Source organism: Cebidichthys violaceus, unplaced genomic scaffold (genome assembly GCF_023349555.1).
Source record: "Cebidichthys violaceus isolate CVI_PGR_0920_01 unplaced genomic scaffold, fCebVio1.0.p SCAF_47, whole genome shotgun sequence".
Lineage (NCBI taxonomy): Eukaryota > Metazoa > Chordata > Actinopteri > Perciformes > Stichaeidae > Cebidichthys > Cebidichthys violaceus.
The window spans coordinates 2,116,880-2,137,904 of NW_027176672.1; the positions used below are offsets into that span (position 1 = coordinate 2,116,880).

A 21,025-nucleotide genomic window follows, 5' to 3' on the forward strand; every position below is an offset into this window, starting at 1 on the left:
GTTTTAAACAATACAGACACAAACAGGTCTCGGTTTAGCAGTAACTTTACACATTTATTGATATTCCGTGACAACAGACATGACGTGTGAGTGCGTGCCGGTGGGCGAGGGTCGGTCACGAGAGGAGCTCTGTGAAGAGCGACTGACTGGCAAAGTCCGCAGGCCGCTCTTGAGGGCGCGGCAGCGACGGACTGCCGCTGAAGCCGAAATGTGGGACGCCGGCACTCAGGAAGTAGAAAGGCACGTGGGTGATTCTGCCATTGGACCAACACTGAGAACAGAGACAGAGACAGAGAGAGAGAGAGACAGAGAGAGAGAGAGAGAGAGAGAGAGAGAGAGATGTTACAGAGAAAGCAACTTAACACCCGTTAGAATGCTTTTCAAGACCTGCATAAACTCAATTTATGACTGAAACAGAATACGAATTTAGAAGGTGAAACTGACCACAGTGAGCAGAGCTCCGTGCTGGAAGTTTGGGTGGAACTGCATCAGCCTCGGCTCTGCGCCAGGCTCCCCTTGAACGAAACCACTAAAACAGAGAAACACTCAGTACTTGGTAGTACAACCCTGAGAAATGCAAAATGTTTGAGCTCTGCTGAAGCTCCACACATATAAAAGAACAAACCAAGGTAAAAGCTCAAAAATGGGGTTGGTTCTTGTCTTGAACACGGCAATGATCGCGGGCCGGTCTGCTGCCTGCGGATCACCTGAGAAAAGACACGGAGACTGAGATGAGTCATTAAAACTGAGAAGAACACCAAGGTAACGCTGATTGGGTTCATCGGGGCGAACAGAAGAGCAGTGAGACAAACCCTTGAGAAGCACCGCCAGCCTCTCTCCTGTTGGGTCCCAGGATAAAGACTGGACCTCTCCACCAACACTGGAAGAAAACATTAGACGGTGAGCTGTAATGTGGCTGATATGAAGTCAAGCAGCACTGAATCCTGCCGGCTGATTTGTGCTCATCAAATGCTGGAATGGATTCAGTTTTTTGTGAACAAGGTGCTTCAAAGCTCAAGTAAGCAGCTCGGCTTAAAACACATACATGATGTCTCCGTCTGGTGTGTCGAAGGTGGTCTCTGATAGGTCAGCCACCACCGCTGCTGCCTGCGGCCCTTTAGATGTGCATGTAGGTACGCCTGCCGAACAACATACAGGTGAACTTAGACTTTAAATTATCAATATCTACTTCACTTTTTCATCCAACTTTACAAGAAAACAATTCAAGCTGCACATCAATTACCAACCAGCTTGTATATTGTGCAACACAGCTAGTTATTTTATGTAAAGACAGATAACCTGTTGCATCACTGAAGGTGAGCGCGTAGATGACCGTCTCTCCCTGTACGGCGAAGAGAAGTCGACTCCCATCTGGACTCCAACAGCCGGACTACCAACAAAAAGAACATACGTATTTCATAAATACATGATTTCGTACCTAATTTAGCAATAATGCTGAAATGTGGTGACAGGTTTTCACCTGGCAGCGTCCTTTCACACACGGCCAACGCTCACAGGTCCACATCCTGGTCTCCCACACCCTGAAGAAAGAAACATTACTCATCCATGTGTAAAAACTGTCCACTCAATCACCTTATAACAGCTGCTAATCTCCACATAAAGTCACTAATCCCTTACATGTTCATAAATATTCATGACCTCTATTATAATACAGTAATTGGCAATTGTCTTGGCTCCACACGCACTAAGATTTGACACATGTTCGCTGGCAGCTTTAGATATCTTTCAAAAGGAAAAAGTGCTGCAGCAGCTCTCAAAGGACGGCAGATTATCAAACACGCCGCGTCTGACCTGAACAGGGCAGACGGCGTAGAGGCCAGGACGTGGCTGCCGTCAGGGGACCAGGAGAGGAAGGTGACCCCGCCTCCTCCAACGCGCTGCAGCGGCACACCGCTTTCCGAAGCAACGTCCCAAACCATCATGGCGGTGTCCATGGGCGAGGCCGACGCGAGGAGAGATCCGCTCGGAGACCAGGCGATGGAAGTGACAGGAGAGTGACCGGGGTGAGACAGAACCTGAGCACAACCGGACGAAGGCCTGGATGGGATGGAGAGGGGATGGAGAGCACAGCACACGAAAAGACAGTCAAGACCTTTTTATTACGGCATGAATTCCTTTTGAGGGAACTGAATCCAGAGATCTGAAGACTTCTCAAGACGTGCAGGTGCACTGGAGCGCGTGCGTACCTGGTCGACAGCGAGCAGGGGTCCACGTGCCAGACCAGCAAACAGTTCTGACAAGCGACGGCGAGGGCGGACGCACACAGCGGCTTCCACTGCACCGCCGCAACGCTCCTCTGGAGACGGTGCTTCAGAGTCGGGGTGGTGGCGCTGAGAGACGAGAGGCAGCGACAATAATACCGTCACGGACCGCCGGAGAGATCAAAGAACAACGCTGCTCTATGAGGCCGAGTGAGTCAGATTTTAGGGCTGTGTTTGTAGACGTACAGTTTCATTATTATCTCCATTACCAGTACACACACACTGCTGCTTTTGCAAGACCGTATACCTTACAGCACATTAAAAGTTCTATTGGGAACCGTGCGCCTTCTTCAGAGCAGAGCTACGATACCTTTTGGGGTTGTAGATCTTAATGGAGTCGTCCAGCAGGGCTACGGCAAACTTGTCTGCGTGGGGATGCCAGGCAAAGGCTCGCACCACACAGTCAGACCTGGTAAAGCGAAAAAAAGTCACTTAAAAGACCGATTTAAGATCACTGCACATCGACAAAAGATGAGTCAACTAATTGTTGCAGCAATTACTCTCCAGTTATACTAAACTGCCGAGCCTTCATCTACATGTCTGCTCACCACCAGTTTATCATATTAAACAATATCTTTAATCCTTTGAGAGAATTTAAACTACAGATCACAAAGTTGCCACATACCAGTTCAGCACTTGTGAAAACTCAGCAAGCATGTCCTCGCTGCTCAACTACGGGAACAAACAACAGAAACAGGAAATACACGTTTAAATGAATCACAACAAACATGTCAACAACATGTGTCAACAACACGTTTAACCAGCAGCCACGACTTACTGTGAGATGAGGGAACAGGGAGCCGTGGAAGGAGGAGAACCACCGCAGCAACGCCAGCGTAAAACCAGAACTCACCGACAGACATTTAGGCACTACGAGAACACGCGAGAATACGGGAGAGTCAATGTAGAAACACATCAGGGGATCTGTGAGATCAGAAAGACGGAAGATTTTAGAAGTACCTTCTGTATTTGAGTTGGTAATTTCATCGAGTAGCCCTGTGAAACCACCGTCCCGCCTGAAATGGACGTTACATAAGTTATGTGAAAGACGTGGAACAAATTATTGATATCACAGCATTCTGTGATATGACCTATAGTGTGTCAATGTATGCTGTATTTCCCACACCTGATGTGTGTGTGTGTGTGTGTGTGTGTGTGTGTGTGTGTGTGAGTTCTACCAGGCTGCTGCACTCCTCATCCACAGTGTCTCAGAGTGGTCCAGGAAGGCCGCCTTGCTGCTGCTTTCTGTGCGACAGTGGAGCTTCAGAGACTCTCGGGGGAAATACAAACCCAGAGGACTAGACTCCTGCAGACAAAGACACAGACATGTACTATGTATGCACAGTACAAATACACAAAGCAGATACATTTAACCGCAACACATTAGCTACAGGGTCGTCTTCTTGGTTTACTGTCGTGCTGTGATGTCGAGGAGTGATTTATCGTGTCGTGTCTAAAATGCTCTCTTGCTCTGAATCGGACCTGCTTCTGTCGGTGGTCTGTGGCGGTTCCTGACAGCAGCTCGTTGTTGGACTCGCACAGAGTGGTCTGTCCGGAGGGCAGCGGAGCGGGGAACAACGCCAGAGAGCTCATCTTCAACACGGCGGAAACACGGACCGCTGGAGCCTGGAAGCACACCATGGGGGTCAGCCAGGTAAACACACGGTAGTGGATGTCAACAGCTACACAAACAGCTGGTTAGCTAACACTAACAGTTAAAGCTAGCTAGCTGGTTCAAGCTAGCCTCGTTTTAACACAACAGTAACCGTTTTTCGTCGTTTTATAAGTCACACAACTTACCTTGTAGTGTGTCCTGTAGACTTACATCAATTATCTAGCGTTGTGTTTCCAAAACAAACCGAATAAAAGTACACGCTACGCTGTTATGACACTTTACGGTGCGCGTACTCGAAGCATACTTCAAGTTAATCGCGCCGTGTGGACTACAGCAGCGCCAAAGGGACAAACAGTGCGGAGTTCGGCCTCAGAGCGCTTAGATGCGCTGCCCTCTTCAGGACACAGAGCGACATTACATCCACACGGAGCCAAACAGGCACCAACTGTTTGTTGTTAGAGAGTTGAGATAACTTGAAATACATCGCGAGTCATTTGATTTAACTAATACGAGTTCATTCGAGTGTCTGTCTTCTATGTAACCGTTTATTATCATGTTATTGACCACATTATAAGCCTAAAATAGAGCGTCTGATTCCTGATTATGATGAAGAATGATGATTCTGTCTTTCCCTCCTCACTGGGGAAGGGCAAAGCACATGGTCAGTCGCACACCAGCCCCCCTTTGCAGCCGGTCGGGGCTCCAGTTTGTCTTGCTCAAGGACACATCAGCAGGGGGCAGCACGGTGGCTGACACTGTGATCATGTTTGAAGCATAGAAATCAGTAAATCAAATGCGGCCATAACGACACGAAAATAATGGATGTTATGATGGAAAACTGATTCCCCGTGTGTGTGTGTGTGTGTGTGTGTGTGTGTGTGTGTGTGTGTGTGTGTGTGTGTGTGTGTTTACAAAGGGCATGTGGCAGCGCCCCCTCGCGGCGCAACTCGCATTTCCGTGACGTCAATTCAGCACTGGGAAGGAGACAGCTCCCTCCCCCCCCCCCCCAAAAAAAAAAACCCAGCGCGCCTCACGTTGCATGGGTCCCCGGTTATTGATAACACAATTTTGCCCGATGGGATCCATCCCAGTGCCGTGAACCTCGTGGATATAGTGAGTGGAGCTACGGCAGACAGCTCGCACCGAAGAACAACAACGATTTGCTCCGTTATCACCGACAAAATAGGACAGCCGAGCCCAGCCTTTCACTTTGACAACGCGACATCAACCAGGCAGAAAGGTATGGGAATGTCATACTATCCGGTTAAATGCTTATTGACTTAGAAATCAGGAATCTCGGGACCCTCAAGGTATGATGATGCCGTCGCTTGGTGCGGTTGCGTTCACGCCGCTTCACACTGCACCAACGAACTGATGCTGCCAAGAAACGGATCATCGTCGATGAACGCTAGAAAATCATATTTGTGCAGCGAGAGAGCCCACAGTGCGAAATATCTGTGTTGATGCCAACCGTTGAGTAAATGTTGAGACGCTGCGGCATTTTCACTTGGCATGGAGTGTATAGTAGGCATCGGGCTTGCAATTCATGCACGTCGGTTATGATGCTGCTGAGTGTCATCATCACATCCTTGGTTATTTAAAGATTGATCTTCCTGCGTTTGTGTGTGTGTGCCCGCGCGCGCGCGTGTGTGTGTGTGCATGTGCATGTGTGTGTGTTTGTGTGTTTGTGTTGCGTGTGCTCATTCGCACGGTGGTCCGGTGGTTGTTTATTGCCCGTTGCTTCACGCTCTCATTTCGCTCAGTCGTCGTGGTTCTTCTCGTGCAGTGGTGCAGTACAAGAAATGGAGCTGGTGTAAAATATGTGAATTGGGTACATGTGCGCGCCCCCCCCCCCCGCCCCCCCCTCCAAGTCACTCTCTCTCACACACACACACACACACACACACACACACACACACACACACACATGCAGGCACGCACGCTCGGACGTACACATCCACACTGAGGAGGTTATGCAATTCGTCATTTTTTTTTTTTTTTTTTTCAGATGCACACAATGCTCTTTCCTCGATGCATGACGAACGACATATGGGAGCTGCTGAGTAGTTGTCAGACGCGGATGCCCCTCAGAGGGACGGTTAAAGAACAGGTGACAGCGTGGGCTGTGGACTGCACAACCTCCTCTGGTAGATTCATTCATAAAGCCCATCTCCACTCTGGGTGATGGCTCCACTGGGCAGGCTGGGTTTCCCATTCATAGGCACAGAGGAGAGGTTTTTGCTGCATGATTCAGACAGAACCCGGTTGTGGGAACGGAGTAGTTAAACTGAGGGGGGGGGGGGGGGGGGGGGGACTGGCTGGATGCCCAATTCACAGCAGGACTCCGCTGTTTTTGGTGTTTTGCATTGCTGGGATAAAATAGTAAAGGGATCAGTCATTTCAGCACTGGACAGCTCCACACTGCAATGGAGCTGTCCAGTGCTGAAACGACCCTTCACCTGTTTTTATCTTGAAAAGCTTGAACACAAAGATTCTAATTCTAATGCATTTCTTATCCTAAATCTTCTCTCTTCAGGCTTACGTCTCATCTTTCCATCCTCCATCCACCCTAACCTGCCGTGTTGGGTAAACCCCTAATGAGTGGGACCTGTATCCATGAGCCCCGTGCCCCTTCCCCCTCCCTGTCAGGCTTCAGCACCCCCATCTCAGAACCCCCCTATCGAAGAATCGATGGAGACACCCCTGCGTGCACCCCCGAAACGGACCTGACCCCCACACAGTGTGTCCTCCGCAACGTGCTGTCCATCGACACCGGTGGCCCGGGGGCGCCGAGCGGCAGCAGCCCCACTCCCAGCGATGGACCCTCAGCCCACTTTGACAACAGCGTGCTAAAACTACATGAACATGAGGCCTGCCAGTGTGGCGGCGGCGCCGAGGCCGGGCACAGTCCGGAGGCTGGTGCCGTTCGGAGCCAGTCGGACAACATTCGGCTACAATCAGGAAGTGGAGGTTTTTTGGAGGGACTGTTTGGCTGCCTAAAACCAGTCTGGACCATGATTGGAAAGGCCTACTCCACTGAACACAAACACAGCCATGAAGGTATGTGACAGTAAATGTGCCACCTATGCTCTCCGGCCCTCTGCTGTGATTTTTAATATCGTTCAAGAAGGAAAAGTCAGACCAGCTTGCGACTTAAACACATCATGTCGTCGCTATATCAAATCATTGTGGCGCCTGTGTAACCATGGAGATGCACCGCAGAGAATAAATTTCTGAGCTCGCGGATGAAGCTTGAACTCCACAGTGGTTGAAGAAGTACTCAGATCCTTTATTTAACTTAAAGCACCAGCACAACGTTCAAAGTCCTCCAGATAAATCTGAGGACCGGTGAGATGATTAATGCAGTACGGAAGAAGGGAAAACATTCTTATTAATATTTTAGACTTTTTTTTGTTGTTAAATTTTGGATGATTTGGCATATTTGGGCCTCAGGCAATTATTTATAAACGTATCATATTATTTAGCAAAATCTGAAAAGTAACCAGTAACTTGTCAACTACAATATTTCGCTCAGAAATGTCGTGTTAAAGTGTTACGTATAGCAGATAAAAGGAAATACAAGTACAAGTACAGTATTTCGAATCGTACTCGAGTAAATTGACTTGATTAGCTCATTATTTTCATTGCTGTCTGTCTGACTGCTGCCACCGCTCCGTCCTCGGGTTCCTTCAGCCCGGTTCTTTCGCTAGTCATCACGCTGCAGGGACTGTTCACAGCTGGCCGGCAGGAAGCATCGTGTGCATCTGCCTCCGCTGCAGCAGCTCTCCAGAGGTCTCCAGACTTCATCGGACCTCATGAAGAATTGATCTGCCTGTCTCTCTCACTCCCCCCCAGCCCGTCTCTCTGTAGTGACCACGCTCGTGTCAAGTGTGACAGACGGCAGACAGATTTGACTATGAGTGGATTGTTCTTTCTCCCACAGTTCTTCTCTTATCTCCGGATAGAAATGTAATGCTCTGCTGGAAGTTACCAATGCACCATTTGTTTGAACATGGCAGGCACTTTGTGGGATGTAATTGTGTCCTGCCAGCCCGTTCTAATGTGTTGCATGGACTTAGCATTTGCTCAACAAACCCCTCTGACTCCTCACTGCCCAAAACTGGCTCGAGTGCTTATTGACATTTTGGAGGCTTTGCCATGTGTGATGGATATAAATGAAGTACTTACTTTTTCGGTGTTACTGAAAACAGTCTCATCGGCCCGTGTTAATTCTGTGTAACGCTTCAGGCTTTCTCCTTTTTATTCATCGAGTTTCTTTCCTGTGGACTTGTTGGTCTGAGTTTAGAGTCCTGGGAGGTTCCCTTTGAGGAAATCTCCGACCTGCAGTGGGTGGGCAGCGGGGCGCAGGGGGCCGTCTTCCTCGGCAAGTTCCACGGAGACGACGTGGCCGTGAAGAAAGTGCGGGACATCAAAGAGACCGAGATCAAACACCTCCGCAAACTCAAGCACCCCAACATCATCACTTTCAAGTGAGGAAACAGGGTCTCTCGTATCATTATAGCTGCATACACATCTCTCGTGCTTTCCCTTTCTGTTCACCCCCGTGCATCATGTCACCTGACTGCCGTGCTTCCTCCCAGGGGCGTGTGCACCCAGGCTCCCTGTTACTGCATCTTGATGGAATACTGTGCCCAAGGCCAGCTGTATGAGGTCCTCAGGGCGGGCCGCAAAATCACCCCGTCCCTCATGGTTGACTGGTCCATGGGCATCGCGGGTGGCATGAACTACCTGCACCTCCACAAAATCATCCACCGAGACCTCAAGTCCCCCAAGTAAGTCGACAGACTCAACGCAGCTGGGTTAACGAGAAACCCGAGGCGACGCAAGACCTGGAACCTGGAACGAGTCCTAACTATTTCCACGCAATCTCCTCTTTGCAGCATGCTGATCACGCACGACGACCTGGTGAAGATCTCAGACTTCGGCACCTCGAAGGAGCTCAGTGACAAGAGCACCAAGATGTCATTCGCCGGCACCGTGGCTTGGATGGCTCCTGAAGTCATTCGGAATGAGCCAGTGTCGGAAAAGGTGGACATCTGGTAAGTCTGGCTAAAAGTGAGCTTACCAATACGTCAGCACAGTCGGAGAGATACTGTATCAACATTGTGAGTTAATAGTTTATTTCAGCGATTCACAGACAGATTACTGCGTGTGCGTAGTCATTGTTTTTCCTCCAATCTCTTTTGAGGTTTTGACCTCAAATGACACTTCCCGAATGAATAAAGCTTGACTCGACGTCTAGGTCCTTCGGAGTGGTGCTGTGGGAGATGCTGACTGGAGAGGTCCCTTACAAAGACGTGGACTCATCTGCCATCATCTGGGGTGTGGGAAACAACAGCCTCCAGCTGCCCGTACCTGAGAGCTGCCCCGACGGCTTCAAGATCCTCCTCAGACAGTGCTGGTGGGTGACAAGAAATGAGCACAGCAGGGGGGGGAAGAGAGGACAAGAGAGGCAGAAAATGAGCAGATCGGAGCAGTGAAAGCGAGGGGGTTGAAAGCAGACGGGAGGCGTTAGTCTCTGTTTTAAGGACTTTATTGATTTTACAGTGCGTTGTAAATGTACACAGCTGTCTTTCCCCATCTTGCAGGAACTGCAAGCCGAGGAACAGGCCCTCTTTCCGTCAGATCCTTCTTCATCTGGATATAGCGTCAGCTGACGTGCTGTCCACTCCGCAAGAGACGTACTTCAAGTCTCAGGTACGTCTGAATACGGAGGTTCTGCAGCGGCACCAAACAAGACACACAGGATAATACACCTAAATATACGGACACATGCTTGCGCAGTAATCAGACTTTTAACTGTTGTTTGCAAGAGAGGATTGGTTTTTAAAGTCAGCTCTGGCGAGACGGAGCCTGTTAACAGAAATGTGCTCTCATCAGGCCGAATGGCGAGAAGAGGTGAAACAGCACTTTGAGAAGATTAAATCTGAGGGGACTTGCATCCACCGACTCGACGAGGAGCTGATCAACCGACGCAGGGAGGAGCTCAGGTCTGTTTTCTTTTTGTTTTATTCATAGATCTCTCATACGTAGTCGCAACCCAGGGGACGTCGGTAGTTGTGCTGCGTTAGCCGACATGTTTTGAGGCCACTTTCGCTTTCGTCCCATTTCTCGATGTCACTCCTTTGTCCGCCCATGTGGATGGAATGAGAGCCCTGAGTGCACGTCTTTTGTGGAGGACTTGGGAGTCCCTCATGCGGATGCACAATGACATCAGCAGCCTCTTTTCTTCTCAGGCACGCTTTGGACATTCGCGAGCACTACGAGAGGAAGCTGGAGAGAGCGAACAACCTTTACATGGAGCTCAGCGCTGTCATGCTGCAGCTGGAGCTCAAAGAGAAAGAGCTGCAGAGGTACAAATAGATCCAAGAACACATTCGTTTTGGAATCAATGAGCCACGATGTGTTTACGCTTTGGGTGTCTTTGGGTACTTTTTTCTTTCAGGAGAGAGCAGTCTTTGGATAAAAAGTATCCCGGTTTGTTTAAGCATCACAGCTCCAGGCAGAGCAGCTCCTCCAACACCATGGACAAGCTCATCAAGAAGAGAAATGTCCCACAGAAACTGCCCTCAGGAAAGAGGTGTGAGACCTGAAAGATTGACGCTGAGATGAATATTCTTGTGGATTGTAGTTGTTGACTAATCCCTCCTTACTCTTCCAGGCCAGACATCCTCAAGTCTGAGGTAATCATTCCCAAAATGGACTCCTCTGTGATGCAAGTCACTATACCAGCCTGCCCCAACAGAAGCTCCACTTCTCCCAGCCGGTCTCGGAGGGTAAAGACCCGCCATCGCAAGCCCGGGAAGGGCAGCAGCGGGGACCTGGCTGGACTTAAGGCAAATCAGTCCTCCTCGAATAGGGACACAACTGCCCAGGCCAACAGTTCCACCACTAACACCTCCAAGCAGCTCCTGGAGCCCTCTGCGGCGCTGCGGGGCCTCAGCCATGAGCAGCAGCAGAGGCAGCTGTCCTCCTCCAGCCCCGACCTCATCTGCACCACGCTGGAGGCCGAGGGGCAGGGAAAAGGGGAGCCCTCTGTGGGCGGGCTGGAGAGAGGGGGCAGCCTCAGCGCCTCCGCGGGGTTAGGGGGATCAGAGGCCGGGGCGGCTGGTCTGGACGACCTCACAGAAACCCCTCCGCGCAGCGACACGCCGAGCGAGGATGCGGCGTCGTTCCCGTTCTCCAGCAGCCCGGACTCGCCGTGCGGGAGGGGGGCGGCGGCGGGGCGGGGCTCCCTGGGATCTCCTCGCCTGCCTCATGACGGGGAGGATAAAGAGGAGGGGGCCGGGGCGGTGAGGTTGCCCCGCGGGGCGTCTGGAGGGATCGGGAGTCAGCACCTCACTCCTTCAGCCATTCTGTACAGGGCAGCTATCTCACGCAAACAGGTACGGAGACGGACATCTGTTCACGTTGCTCTGCTGATACTTTGATCGTTTTGTTTTTTTTCCCCTCCACTGGTTCATCTTTCCTGTTTCTGACTACAGAGGCGTGGAGTGTCATCAGAAGAGGAGGAGGGTGAAGTTGACAGCGAGGTTGAGTTACCACGGAGACGGTGAGTAACTGGCTGTCCTTCGTCTATGGAAAATATCCTCAAGCCGTGTTTTCCGCTCTCTGACAGAGCTTCTGATTCATTCACGGAACAAAGAATACACTTTTTGATTTGCGTCATCCTTTGACATCCTCAATTTTCTTTCAGACGTCCGACGAGCATCACCAAGTGCCAGTCGGTGTCCACCTTCAGCTCAGAGAACCTGTCGGTGTCGGACGGCGAGGAAGGCCACACCACCGACCACTCTCACAGCGGCACCCCCGACGTGGTCAGCACCAACACGGACGACAGGCTGGACGACCGCAGCGACGACCTCCTCTCTCAGGGGTCGGAGATCCCGGCGGACAACACCGATCCGGCGCAGGCTTCCGACGGCCTGTCGGAGAGAGACGGAGCGCTGGGACCGGCCAAAGCTCAGCAGAATCCTAACGAGGTAAAAATCTGTCAGTTGGTGTCATCTTCTTAGACTGATGGATTCACTTCAGCACATTTACTCAACAACTGTACTTAAGTTGAATATTAAAGGTGGGCCGACTACTTTAATGAGTATGTCCATGTGATGTTACTTTATCCACATTTCAGAGAACTCCTTTTGACTTTAAATACAATGAATTGTTAAAGATTAAATCAGCGGTTTCCAACCTCTCGGACCCCTACAAGAAACATTTGACTTCTATGACGGTTTCATTTAAATATCAGTTTGAGGCACAAAGAGGAAAAATGATCTATTAATTAAAAAAAAAAAAAAACAGGAAAGATAAGCGAAAAGTCAGAAAAGAAAAAAGATTAGTGTCGCCGAACTTTTCTTCTTTCTTAAACCATTAATAATCTCACGGCCCCTCAGATTTATCTCGGGACCCTTACGAGGGGGCCGACCCCTATGTTGGACAAACTCAAAGAAGACGAACTAGCTACACCTCGACCCGCTTCAACAGTAAAACGCTGCTCGCACAAAAATCGAATGAAGTCACATATGACACTATAACAGTCACAGAACGAGTGCTTTTACTTTTTGATGGTTGGAGCACACTTAGCTGATAACTCTCTCTCTCTCTCTCTCTCTCTCTCTCTCTCTCTGTAGAGCCGGGCCCTGTGTGACGACTCCGACTGCGACAGTGCAGAGCTGGATCAGTCGGGTAGCGGCGAGCCCAGTCGTCCCCCCAGCGCTGGAGCGTGGGTGTCTCCGTCTCAGCCCTACCAGGGGTCTCCACAGGCCCCCGCTACAGGACCTCCATAGATCACTGGCCGCTGGCCAAATACCTCAAGCTACTAGTAATGCAGAACGTTACTGTTGTCACGAGGGATCACACCTACTACCCCACTCAGACTATGACAAGTGGACTTATGGTGTCTCATAAGTTTGTTGGCTGGCAAACCTACGCCAGATGACATAGGACATTTGTCATAACCTGACATCAGATATTTTTGGCAGCTTGTGACATCAGATAAATTTAAAGTTCAGTCGGGTTTTTTTTTTTTTGTTTCGGGGCAAAAATAGTTACCGAGGTAAACTTAGCCGCCGCTCCAGTTCGGCAAAAAACCCTTCCACAGACGCACACGCACGCACAAAGGTTCCACACTTTGTTGTCCTTTAAACACTAATCCTCACTCTGGGAGCGTCCTCCGCGACACTCCACACACTAATGCATCGAATACTAATGAATAATAATGTAAATATCCATGACATTACCACATGAGAAATATCTAACTTTATTTTATTTGTAAGATAAAAAAAATTGTAAGACTAAACGGTATGCAGCCCTGTGAACAAACGCATGACTACATGTTTATAATTTATGATTCGAATGTGTCGGTTTTATATTTTGTGAAAGTTTACACTTTTTTAAATCCTGAAAGTATTACTTCAGTTACTTTTGTTTTTGTTAATAAATGTCAGCACTCAAAGAAAAAAAAAAAAAAAAAGGAATGAAAATCTCACCGAGACGTCGATCATGATGCTTAATTAGGATTCTCAGTAGGTTCTATATTATTTTTTTTAACCCTCCTACTGCTGAGTTTCGAATACACATCAGACATGATTGAGGTTTTTTTTTTATTAAGCTTATCAAAGAATGATATGATGGGAGACCTTTGGGTTCACTCAGAAAAATGCACTTTTGCCATTGTATGGTTTTGGAAATTGTTTGTTTTTGTTAGTAGGATGTGAAATGACAGACACTACCATTGCTAACCAAGGTACTATATAGTAACAAACACTGGTGCTCTAGTGAAGGAGTACTCCGCCGACTTAGCGCTGCACTCCTATAACATCGTCAGACTCCTGATGAGCCGCTTAAGAATAATAATAATAATAATAAAAAAAGGGCAGAACCAGAAAGATCCTCTTTAACCCACACACACACTCTATCTGGTCAAAACCTAGCGCCTACATTACCCACGATGCAACTCGATTCGGTTTGCGTTACGCTAGCAGCGGCTAGCATAGCTTTAAGCAGAGATGAGGAGCTTAAGATCACTTCTTCCTAACTCCACATTGTTTTTCCCCCCCATTTCTCCAAAATGAGGCCGACTCAAATGACATCACACGAGGCACTTTAGTCGTATAAAACCCACAACGTGATTTATACAACTTTGTAAGTCTTCGCGTGTGTGTATAAATGGGCGGGAGTTTCCCCCTTTAAGTTTAGAACCAAAAGGACTCCTGCGGTTCATGATGTTCATAAGCTTCGTAAGAACCTCAACGGTCCCCTTTAAGACCCCCGCTGACAGACGAGGAGCACTTCTGTGGTCATTAGTAGAACATAAGTATCCTTTGGGTTTAAATAGAAATGTTTTCTTTTTTATACAGCATTGCACATTGTACCTGTAACATAGGAATTATATCAAAAAGCAAAATATGAGTAACAATAAATAATGTATTGGTTAAAAAAACAAAACAAGTGTGTTTGTTTAAAAAGGCGGCCGTGTCATCAGATAGACAGCTGAACGAGAAATAAATGACTATTTTCAATGACTTTAAGCATGTCCAACCTGTTCCAGTGTCTTTTCTTGATTTACTACGTTCACATTCATGTTATATTAAAAAAAAAATAATAATAATCCCCCCCACAACACAGAACCGTGTTTTTAGGTTATTAATAAATCCGAGCTTGATATCAGGGTCGTCTAGTCGTCCCATCAGCTGCCTTCATGAACACGCAAACATAAAAAAAACGTACCAAAAAAAAAAAAAAGGATCGTTTAAGCATTTCACATCTTTTTTTTATTTCTGCATTTCATTTCTTCAACAATTTAATTGCACCCAGATCTACAATAGTTTGAAAACGTGCACAAAAACTTGAGTTTCTTCATCCTGCAAAGAATAATAAAAAATAAATCTGACACAGGCAAAAAAGGATCGCAGGAAACTAGTGTTAATTCTATAATTCTCCTTCTAGTTCATAATTTAATACCTCAGCATAATATACTTATAAAGACCAATAAGTCTTGTAGTTTTTTTTTTTTTTGCCCCTTGCAGCATTCCCCAGCCCTGCAGTTAAAAAAAATATTTTCTCTATTTAAAACAAACATTTCAATGTTATTATCGTCGTCATCGTCGTCGTCATTACTACGGTCTTAGTAATTTCAGAGAAAAGAAAATATTTTCCTCTCATTCAGGCCCCCAAACCTGGTGACCCAAGGCCCCACCCACCCTTATCAGAATCCAATACACAACAATGCCAAAAAAGTCCTGATCGAGAAATAGAACGGATGGAAACGCAGGAATGACACAAAACGATTACTCGGAAAATTAGAGGTGAGACAAAAAAATAAAAAATAAAAAAACGTAGCTTAAAGTTCTCCTTTTGACGCACTCAACGAGGGATGAATTACCTTCAGACTTAAAAAAAAAAGAAAAAAAAAAAAAAGGTATTTTCCTGCATACATCTTCACCTGGACATCATTTACACCCATCGGAACCCGTTAAACCCACAATGCCTCATTTAGGAAGTACAGCTTCAAATAGAAGATGGCAAATATCAATGAATTCTACTCTTACACAGAGCTGTGTATTAAATAAAAAATAAATAGATATTTAAAAGGGAAAGAACAGTCCATCTATAATGTTACAGTGTGTCTTTTTTTTCTTCATTTTTTTTTTTTTTTTTTTACATTTTCTAAGAAAAATCTGACATAAGAAAAACATTATTTATGCCTTTTCAGATTTTTCTAAAACTTTTACCTATATCAAGAAGATCATACAGATATACAGTAAAATAAAAAGGAGAAAGTACAACAGAAGGAAGTCTTTTTAAAAACTATAAGCAAAAAGGGAATTTAAAAACATAATAAATAAATAAAATACCAATATTATGAGGATGGCGTAATTACAACTGAGGAGGTGTCGAACCAAAGCAGAGGAGAAAAACAGTGAGTTTATAGTACTTGGTTTTTGCATTTAGTTCAATAAGGGACCTCTTGGTAAAAAGTAGGGGGAGGGGTTACGTTAGGTGCTGATGAAGATCCTCCATGTCAGTTGGCTGCGAGTCCAGTAGCTTCAGAAGAGAGCCTGAGGAGCGAGATAAAGAACAGGAACACTTTAATAACGTTTGACTTAAAATACCGAACACAAGCTCAAGTGTGACACGTTGCTTGTCGACATTGTTCTCCTGCAGAATGTCGTTTCCACCATTACGTCCGGGCCGGGCTGCTCACAGCTGCCTCGCTATGTAAAGCCGGTAGCATCTCTGTCCACAGAAAGACGCTGGAGGGCTTTTATTTTGAAAACGGAAACGCAAAGTGTCGAGTTAAAAATAAATATTGTTGCTGGTTTGATGTCGATTTTCTGTCAAAAGAGCATTTTTGCTGTGAAATGCACGAGTCACGAAAAAAAAAAAAAGACTAATACACAAGAACTTAAAAGCCGGTAGTCTCTCTCTATCGACACTAGAGGGCTTTATTTTGAAACGGAAACAGGAGGTTTTGAGTTTAAAAAAAAAAAAAAAAAAAAAAAATATATATGGTTGCTGGTTTGATGTCAATATACTGTCAAAAGAGCATTTGTATTTTTGCTGTGAAATTAATATTGATAGATTTTAAAATGACGTAAAATAGAAAAAAAGACAATTTAAATTATAAAAAAAAAAAAAAAAAAAGATAAGAGGGAAATCATAATCAAAATCCAGACTAAACGGGAAGGTTTTTTATTATTAGGTTATTTTAAAATCTACATTATACACTGATCAATTTGACAATAGTATTACCAAAGTATTGGAAAGTTAGTTTTTACTGAACATTCCAATACTTTCTCATTATTATTATTATTATTATTATTATTATTATTATTATTATTATTATTGTTAATAATAAGAATAAGAATAAGACTGAAAGTGTCTTTTGCTTCTTAAGTCAAAAGGGCAAAATTGACATGATGAAAAAAAAAAAAAACAACCCTCCAGAAATCAAATTGAAAGAATCGTATTATGTTCTTGTCCTGTGAACGTTGAACTCATTACACGTACAAATTAAAACAGTTGGACCTAAAACGCGGCTTTGCTCCAGTGTGAACTAGCCGCTCCGTGACGGACGCGCTGCGGCGGCGTGAAGCCTCTTACCGGGCATTGATCAGGTACTCAGCCAGGCTGATGCTGCCGTTGGTGCCGGTGATGGTGACCTGTCTGTCAGTGGAGCCCTCCACGGGGTTGGCGATCTTGATCTGAGCCCCTGACATCGAACGGATCTCATTGATCTTTGTGCCCTGACGGCCAATGATGCAGCCAATGAGCTGAGGAAAGAGAAGAAGAAGAAGAAGAAGAAGAAGAAGAAGAAGAAGAAGAAGAAGAAGAAGAAGACGAAGAAGAAGACGAAGAAGAAGACGGTGAGAACACACCGGAACCTTCAAATCACACAAAACAGCAGGAAAATAAATCGCGTTTCACTGCGAAGAACAAAAGAGTAAATTAGCAAAAAAAACGGACTCAAACGCACAACTCACATCGTTTGGAATGGTCAGCTCATGAGAGCCAGTTTGTGCAGAGGCGTCCATCCCAGCTGAAGAAATGCAAAGAAAGCCCATGAGTGTTGACTTTTGGCAGATTATCATAAATCTACAGTAATCGCATTCCCTCTTTTCAATCTGTCCACCTACCCTGGAAGCCCAAGTTGCTATGTGCAATGGGGAAGGGGCTCTGCTGCATGGCCAGCTGGTGAAGTTTGGTGAGCTGTTTTAAAAACAAAAATGGCGAGAAAAGGACGCAGAGAGCAAACAAAAAGCACGAGTGAGGACAACCCAGAACACACGCCGAATGCTGGAATTTTGAAATGATTTCTCTATTTGTAAGTGGTTAAAGTGATGAGAGGAAAATATGAAATGGAACTCATGAGTTAGCCTAAAAAAAAAGGGGCGGGGTAAAAATATATCATTAACGTGTTAAATAAGTAGAATGTTTAGAATTGTTAAATGGATATCAGGCAGTGGGGGGGGGGGGTTGGAGAAATAAAGAGTCAGTGGGATGAAATAAGAAGGTGGCATGGCTTTCCGAAGATCGAAGTTGCAAATATAAATCGGATCACTTACAGAGGGCCCTTCACTTACATCAGGCTGTGGAATGGCGTGCTGCCCTTGGACAGCGTATGCCTGCAAAAGGAGACGACAACACTCAGGAGGGCGTGGCAGCGTCTCACACACACACACACACACAGTATACTCAATATCCATCAGTACAGAACGGAGCCGGGCCACGCTACAGTAGAGTGGCACAACCATAGCTCCAGGATCATTACAATTTTCAGGAAAACATTTTGACACCGAAAAACGGGAACACCGCTGAGACAAACAAACGCTGTTTACCTGACCACCTGCAAAGATGACAGGAGAGCCTGAGGGTTTGGGTCTGTACGGGATGGTCACTCCCTTTGGTGGAGACTGAGAACGCAGAAACATCCGCCACTGAGTATCGAGGTAACTTCAACAACAACAACAACAACAGAAAACAACGAAGCATCAAGAGCATCGTTAATCATCGTCGCCGTACCTCAAGCATGACGACGCAGATCTGCTTGACACACTCAATAATGGACTGTGGGGTCCCTGCAACAGTGATGGCACGCTCTGTTGAGTTGGGCAACATGTCCCCTGCTACTTGTACCTGAGCTCCCGCTGACTGCAAAGACACATCCACGAAACAGAGACGACACCGGTTAGGACCAATCCGGGATGAGACACAAACTTAACAAACGGGAAAAAAAAAAAAAAAACGAAAGAAGCACGAGGACAAACCTCTCTGATTTCCTTGATCTTGCAGCCGCCCTTGCCGATGAGCGAGCCGCACTGGCTGGCAGGCACGACGAGGCGCATGGTGACCGGTGGTTTGCTGGTGGCTGTACTGTTAGTCATTGAGGTGCTAATGTCCTGGAGGGAAGGTGAGATGACAAGAAGAGTTAGAGGGGGGGGAAACAAACTTGAAAGTGTCGATTCTGTTGCTTTCAATGTGTCCGAGAGCAAAAATCTAACCTCCTCCAGTTTCTCAATGATCATGGAGAAGGCTTTAAAAATGGAGGTGGTGGGTCCCGCGAGGGTGATGATCCTCTCCGGACAGTTCCCCTCCGAGATGTTGATGCGAGCCCCGCTCTGCACAGACAGGGGGGGGAAGCAAAAAACGGGAAGCATCTTCAGTCACAGCGGTATCACATGACGAACGAGTCACTGAAACTACGGACGCATTTATTCTTGTTTACCTCCATCTAAAATGAATAAATAAATGAAAACACCATACCTCCTCTCTCATCTTCTTAACAGACTCTCCTTTCTGTAAAGGGAAGCACAAACGCACAATATTTACAAAACACACAAGGGGAGCAAGATGTAGATAGTAATCGTTCTGGCAGCAAAAACAACTCACCTTGCCAATGATGCTCCCAACCTCCTGCAGAAGAAAACAACAAAAAAAAAAAAATGTGTGTTAAAGCAATAAGCCCAGTCCTGACCGTCACTGGGAGAGGATCACCACTTAAGCATCGGGTCTTTTAATAAACCCCGTTATCGAACATTGCATGCAGTCACAACTCACCTTCCCGTGCATGAGTAGCCTGATGGTTAGGGTGACATTAAGTCCTCCTTCGACCAGGCTTGAGTCCATTTCTGCGTCTAGATCCAGACTGAAAACGGGTCAACAACGTGGGTCTTTGGTCACTGGTTGAACGTCTGCAACAGAGTGGAAAATGTGACCGTCAGGGACAAATATAGTTACTGGAAACTATGAGGACATGTCGGCAGAAAGCCTTCAAAAAAAAAAAAAAGAAAAAAAAAAAAGAAGAAGCTGTCAGTGCAGATCAATGCAGGCGGGTAACACCTTCACTTTAGCTAGTCACGCCTAAATAACGACTCGCTTCAGTGCAGTAATTCACGTTAGACTGGCCCGGGTTCACTCATTAGCACAATGACCCACTGTCTCCACAGAGGCCACGTCTATTTCCTGGCATCAAACAGTTGTGGCGACACAGCTTTACGATTTATAATAGGGCATGAAAGCAAAAAAATGAATAAATACCCGGATGTTGGCTACTTCGAGCCGCGCGTGCATCGACTGCCGTTAGCAACAAGGAGGCTCGTGGGATAACGTTTACATCGTAAATCCTATTTTGGAGAGAGCATCGCAGCTAGTCACGCAAGCAACAAATGGAGGCTAAGTTAGCATCGCGACATCACTACTATAACGTACTAAATACACTCCTACGGGGATGACTAGGCTGTGAGGACATTTAGTAAAACACACGTTAACCACGGCGACTAGTAGCTAACTCCTAATCGGCCATAAAGTTAAACACAGTACTGTAATTTTCCACCAAGCTCGCTAGCGTTAGCATCGCCTGATCCAGAAATTAGTCTGGTCCCGCGGCCTACGGGGCGCACTGGAGCTACGCCGTGTTATCCCCGTCCTTCACTCGGAAACAGAAACAAAGCCGTGTGTTTTTTTAGAGGTCTTACCCGAACCGTCCCTTGAAGAGCGTTCAGGGGGTGGGTAGGGTGGCAAGGGTGGCAAGGGGAGAGGTTCGGGAGGGAGTTTTAAAAGGATCCGGGGAAGAGGGAAGAGACGCTGCTGTTCGATCGGACTCCACTTCTTCTGCTTGGCACAAAAGACAAAATGCAAATTCAACTTTAACCTCTCAACGGCCCCGCCCCTTTATACGGGTCAGCCCCGCCCCCCCACCCCGGAGCGCTGCCGCTGCTTTTATTTTTTAATTAAAATTAAATTAAATTAAAAAAAATGTCATTCAGGAAAGAAAACACTTCTGGTGGTGTTTACACTCATTTACTTTAGAGAGTTATTAATGTTTGCAATGAATACAGAGCAGATTGATGTATTAATCGATAATGTGATGTTGTAAACTTGTGGGCAGTGGGATGGAAGTGGATATTTCATAAAAAATTAAGTTAATGATCACTCTGGATAACATTTGTATCAAAATAAAACATAAAATAAAAAATGAACTGGCCTCAAACCCTACTTTCACCGTTTTATTGTCAAACACAACAGTATGGGACCTTGATTAGAGATCCTAAGAGCTAAAAATGAGAATTGATTTTGGAAAAAATAGAGAGAGAGAGAGAGAGAGAGA

General features: G+C 46.4%; 3 protein-coding genes across 6 annotated transcripts; 1 reads left to right on the forward strand and 2 right to left on the reverse strand.

Moving 5' to 3' along the window:
• Window positions 1-29: 29 nt before the first annotated feature.
• Window positions 30-4,225, reverse strand: aaas (achalasia, adrenocortical insufficiency, alacrimia). Its single transcript, XM_068729798.1, has 16 exons — window positions 4,083-4,225; window positions 3,765-3,908; window positions 3,461-3,588; window positions 3,243-3,298; window positions 3,061-3,152; window positions 2,908-2,954; window positions 2,593-2,691; window positions 2,208-2,351; window positions 1,813-2,058; window positions 1,481-1,541; window positions 1,300-1,390; window positions 1,046-1,139; window positions 813-880; window positions 626-707; window positions 445-529; window positions 30-271 (listed from the first exon to the last, which is right to left on the reverse strand). The coding sequence occupies exons 2-16, from the start codon at window positions 3,873-3,875 to the stop codon at window positions 116-118; spliced, it is 1,560 nt and encodes a 519-aa protein (XP_068585899.1). The 5' UTR covers window positions 3,876-3,908; window positions 4,083-4,225; the 3' UTR covers window positions 30-115.
• A 690-nt stretch (window positions 4,226-4,915) lies between these two features.
• map3k12 (mitogen-activated protein kinase kinase kinase 12) lies at window positions 4,916-15,121 on the forward strand. Of its 3 annotated transcripts, none has more exons than XM_068729580.1 (15): window positions 4,916-5,137; window positions 5,906-6,044; window positions 6,434-6,957; window positions 8,204-8,387; window positions 8,499-8,690; window positions 8,799-8,957; window positions 9,161-9,319; window positions 9,507-9,615; window positions 9,799-9,908; window positions 10,155-10,271; window positions 10,364-10,498; window positions 10,580-11,303; window positions 11,403-11,470; window positions 11,615-11,900; window positions 12,549-15,121. In XM_068729580.1, exons 3-15 carry the CDS (start codon window positions 6,495-6,497, stop codon window positions 12,702-12,704), a joined length of 2,862 nt encoding a protein of 953 aa, XP_068585681.1. In that variant the 5' UTR covers window positions 4,916-5,137; window positions 5,906-6,044; window positions 6,434-6,494; the 3' UTR covers window positions 12,705-15,121. The 3 variants fall into 3 exon arrangements, with proteins under 3 accessions (XP_068585681.1, XP_068585682.1, XP_068585680.1); XM_068729581.1 differs by having other exon boundaries at window positions 5,906-6,007; XM_068729579.1 differs by lacking the exon at window positions 5,906-6,044.
• On the reverse strand, window positions 14,668-20,549 carry LOC137886900 (poly(rC)-binding protein 2-like). 2 transcript variants are annotated; one of them, XM_068729583.1, is made up of 13 exons: window positions 20,394-20,549; window positions 19,477-19,610; window positions 19,309-19,332; window positions 19,183-19,215; window positions 18,921-19,037; window positions 18,687-18,818; window positions 18,442-18,570; window positions 18,258-18,332; window positions 18,003-18,044; window positions 17,556-17,628; window positions 17,403-17,458; window positions 17,023-17,192; window positions 14,668-15,977 (listed from the first exon to the last, which is right to left on the reverse strand). In XM_068729583.1, exons 2-13 carry the CDS (start codon window positions 19,543-19,545, stop codon window positions 15,941-15,943), a joined length of 957 nt encoding a protein of 318 aa, XP_068585684.1. In that variant the 5' UTR covers window positions 19,546-19,610; window positions 20,394-20,549; the 3' UTR covers window positions 14,668-15,940. The 2 variants fall into 2 exon arrangements, with proteins under 2 accessions (XP_068585684.1, XP_068585683.1); XM_068729582.1 differs by having other exon boundaries at window positions 17,985-18,044.
• Window positions 20,550-21,025: the final 476 nt, after the last annotated feature.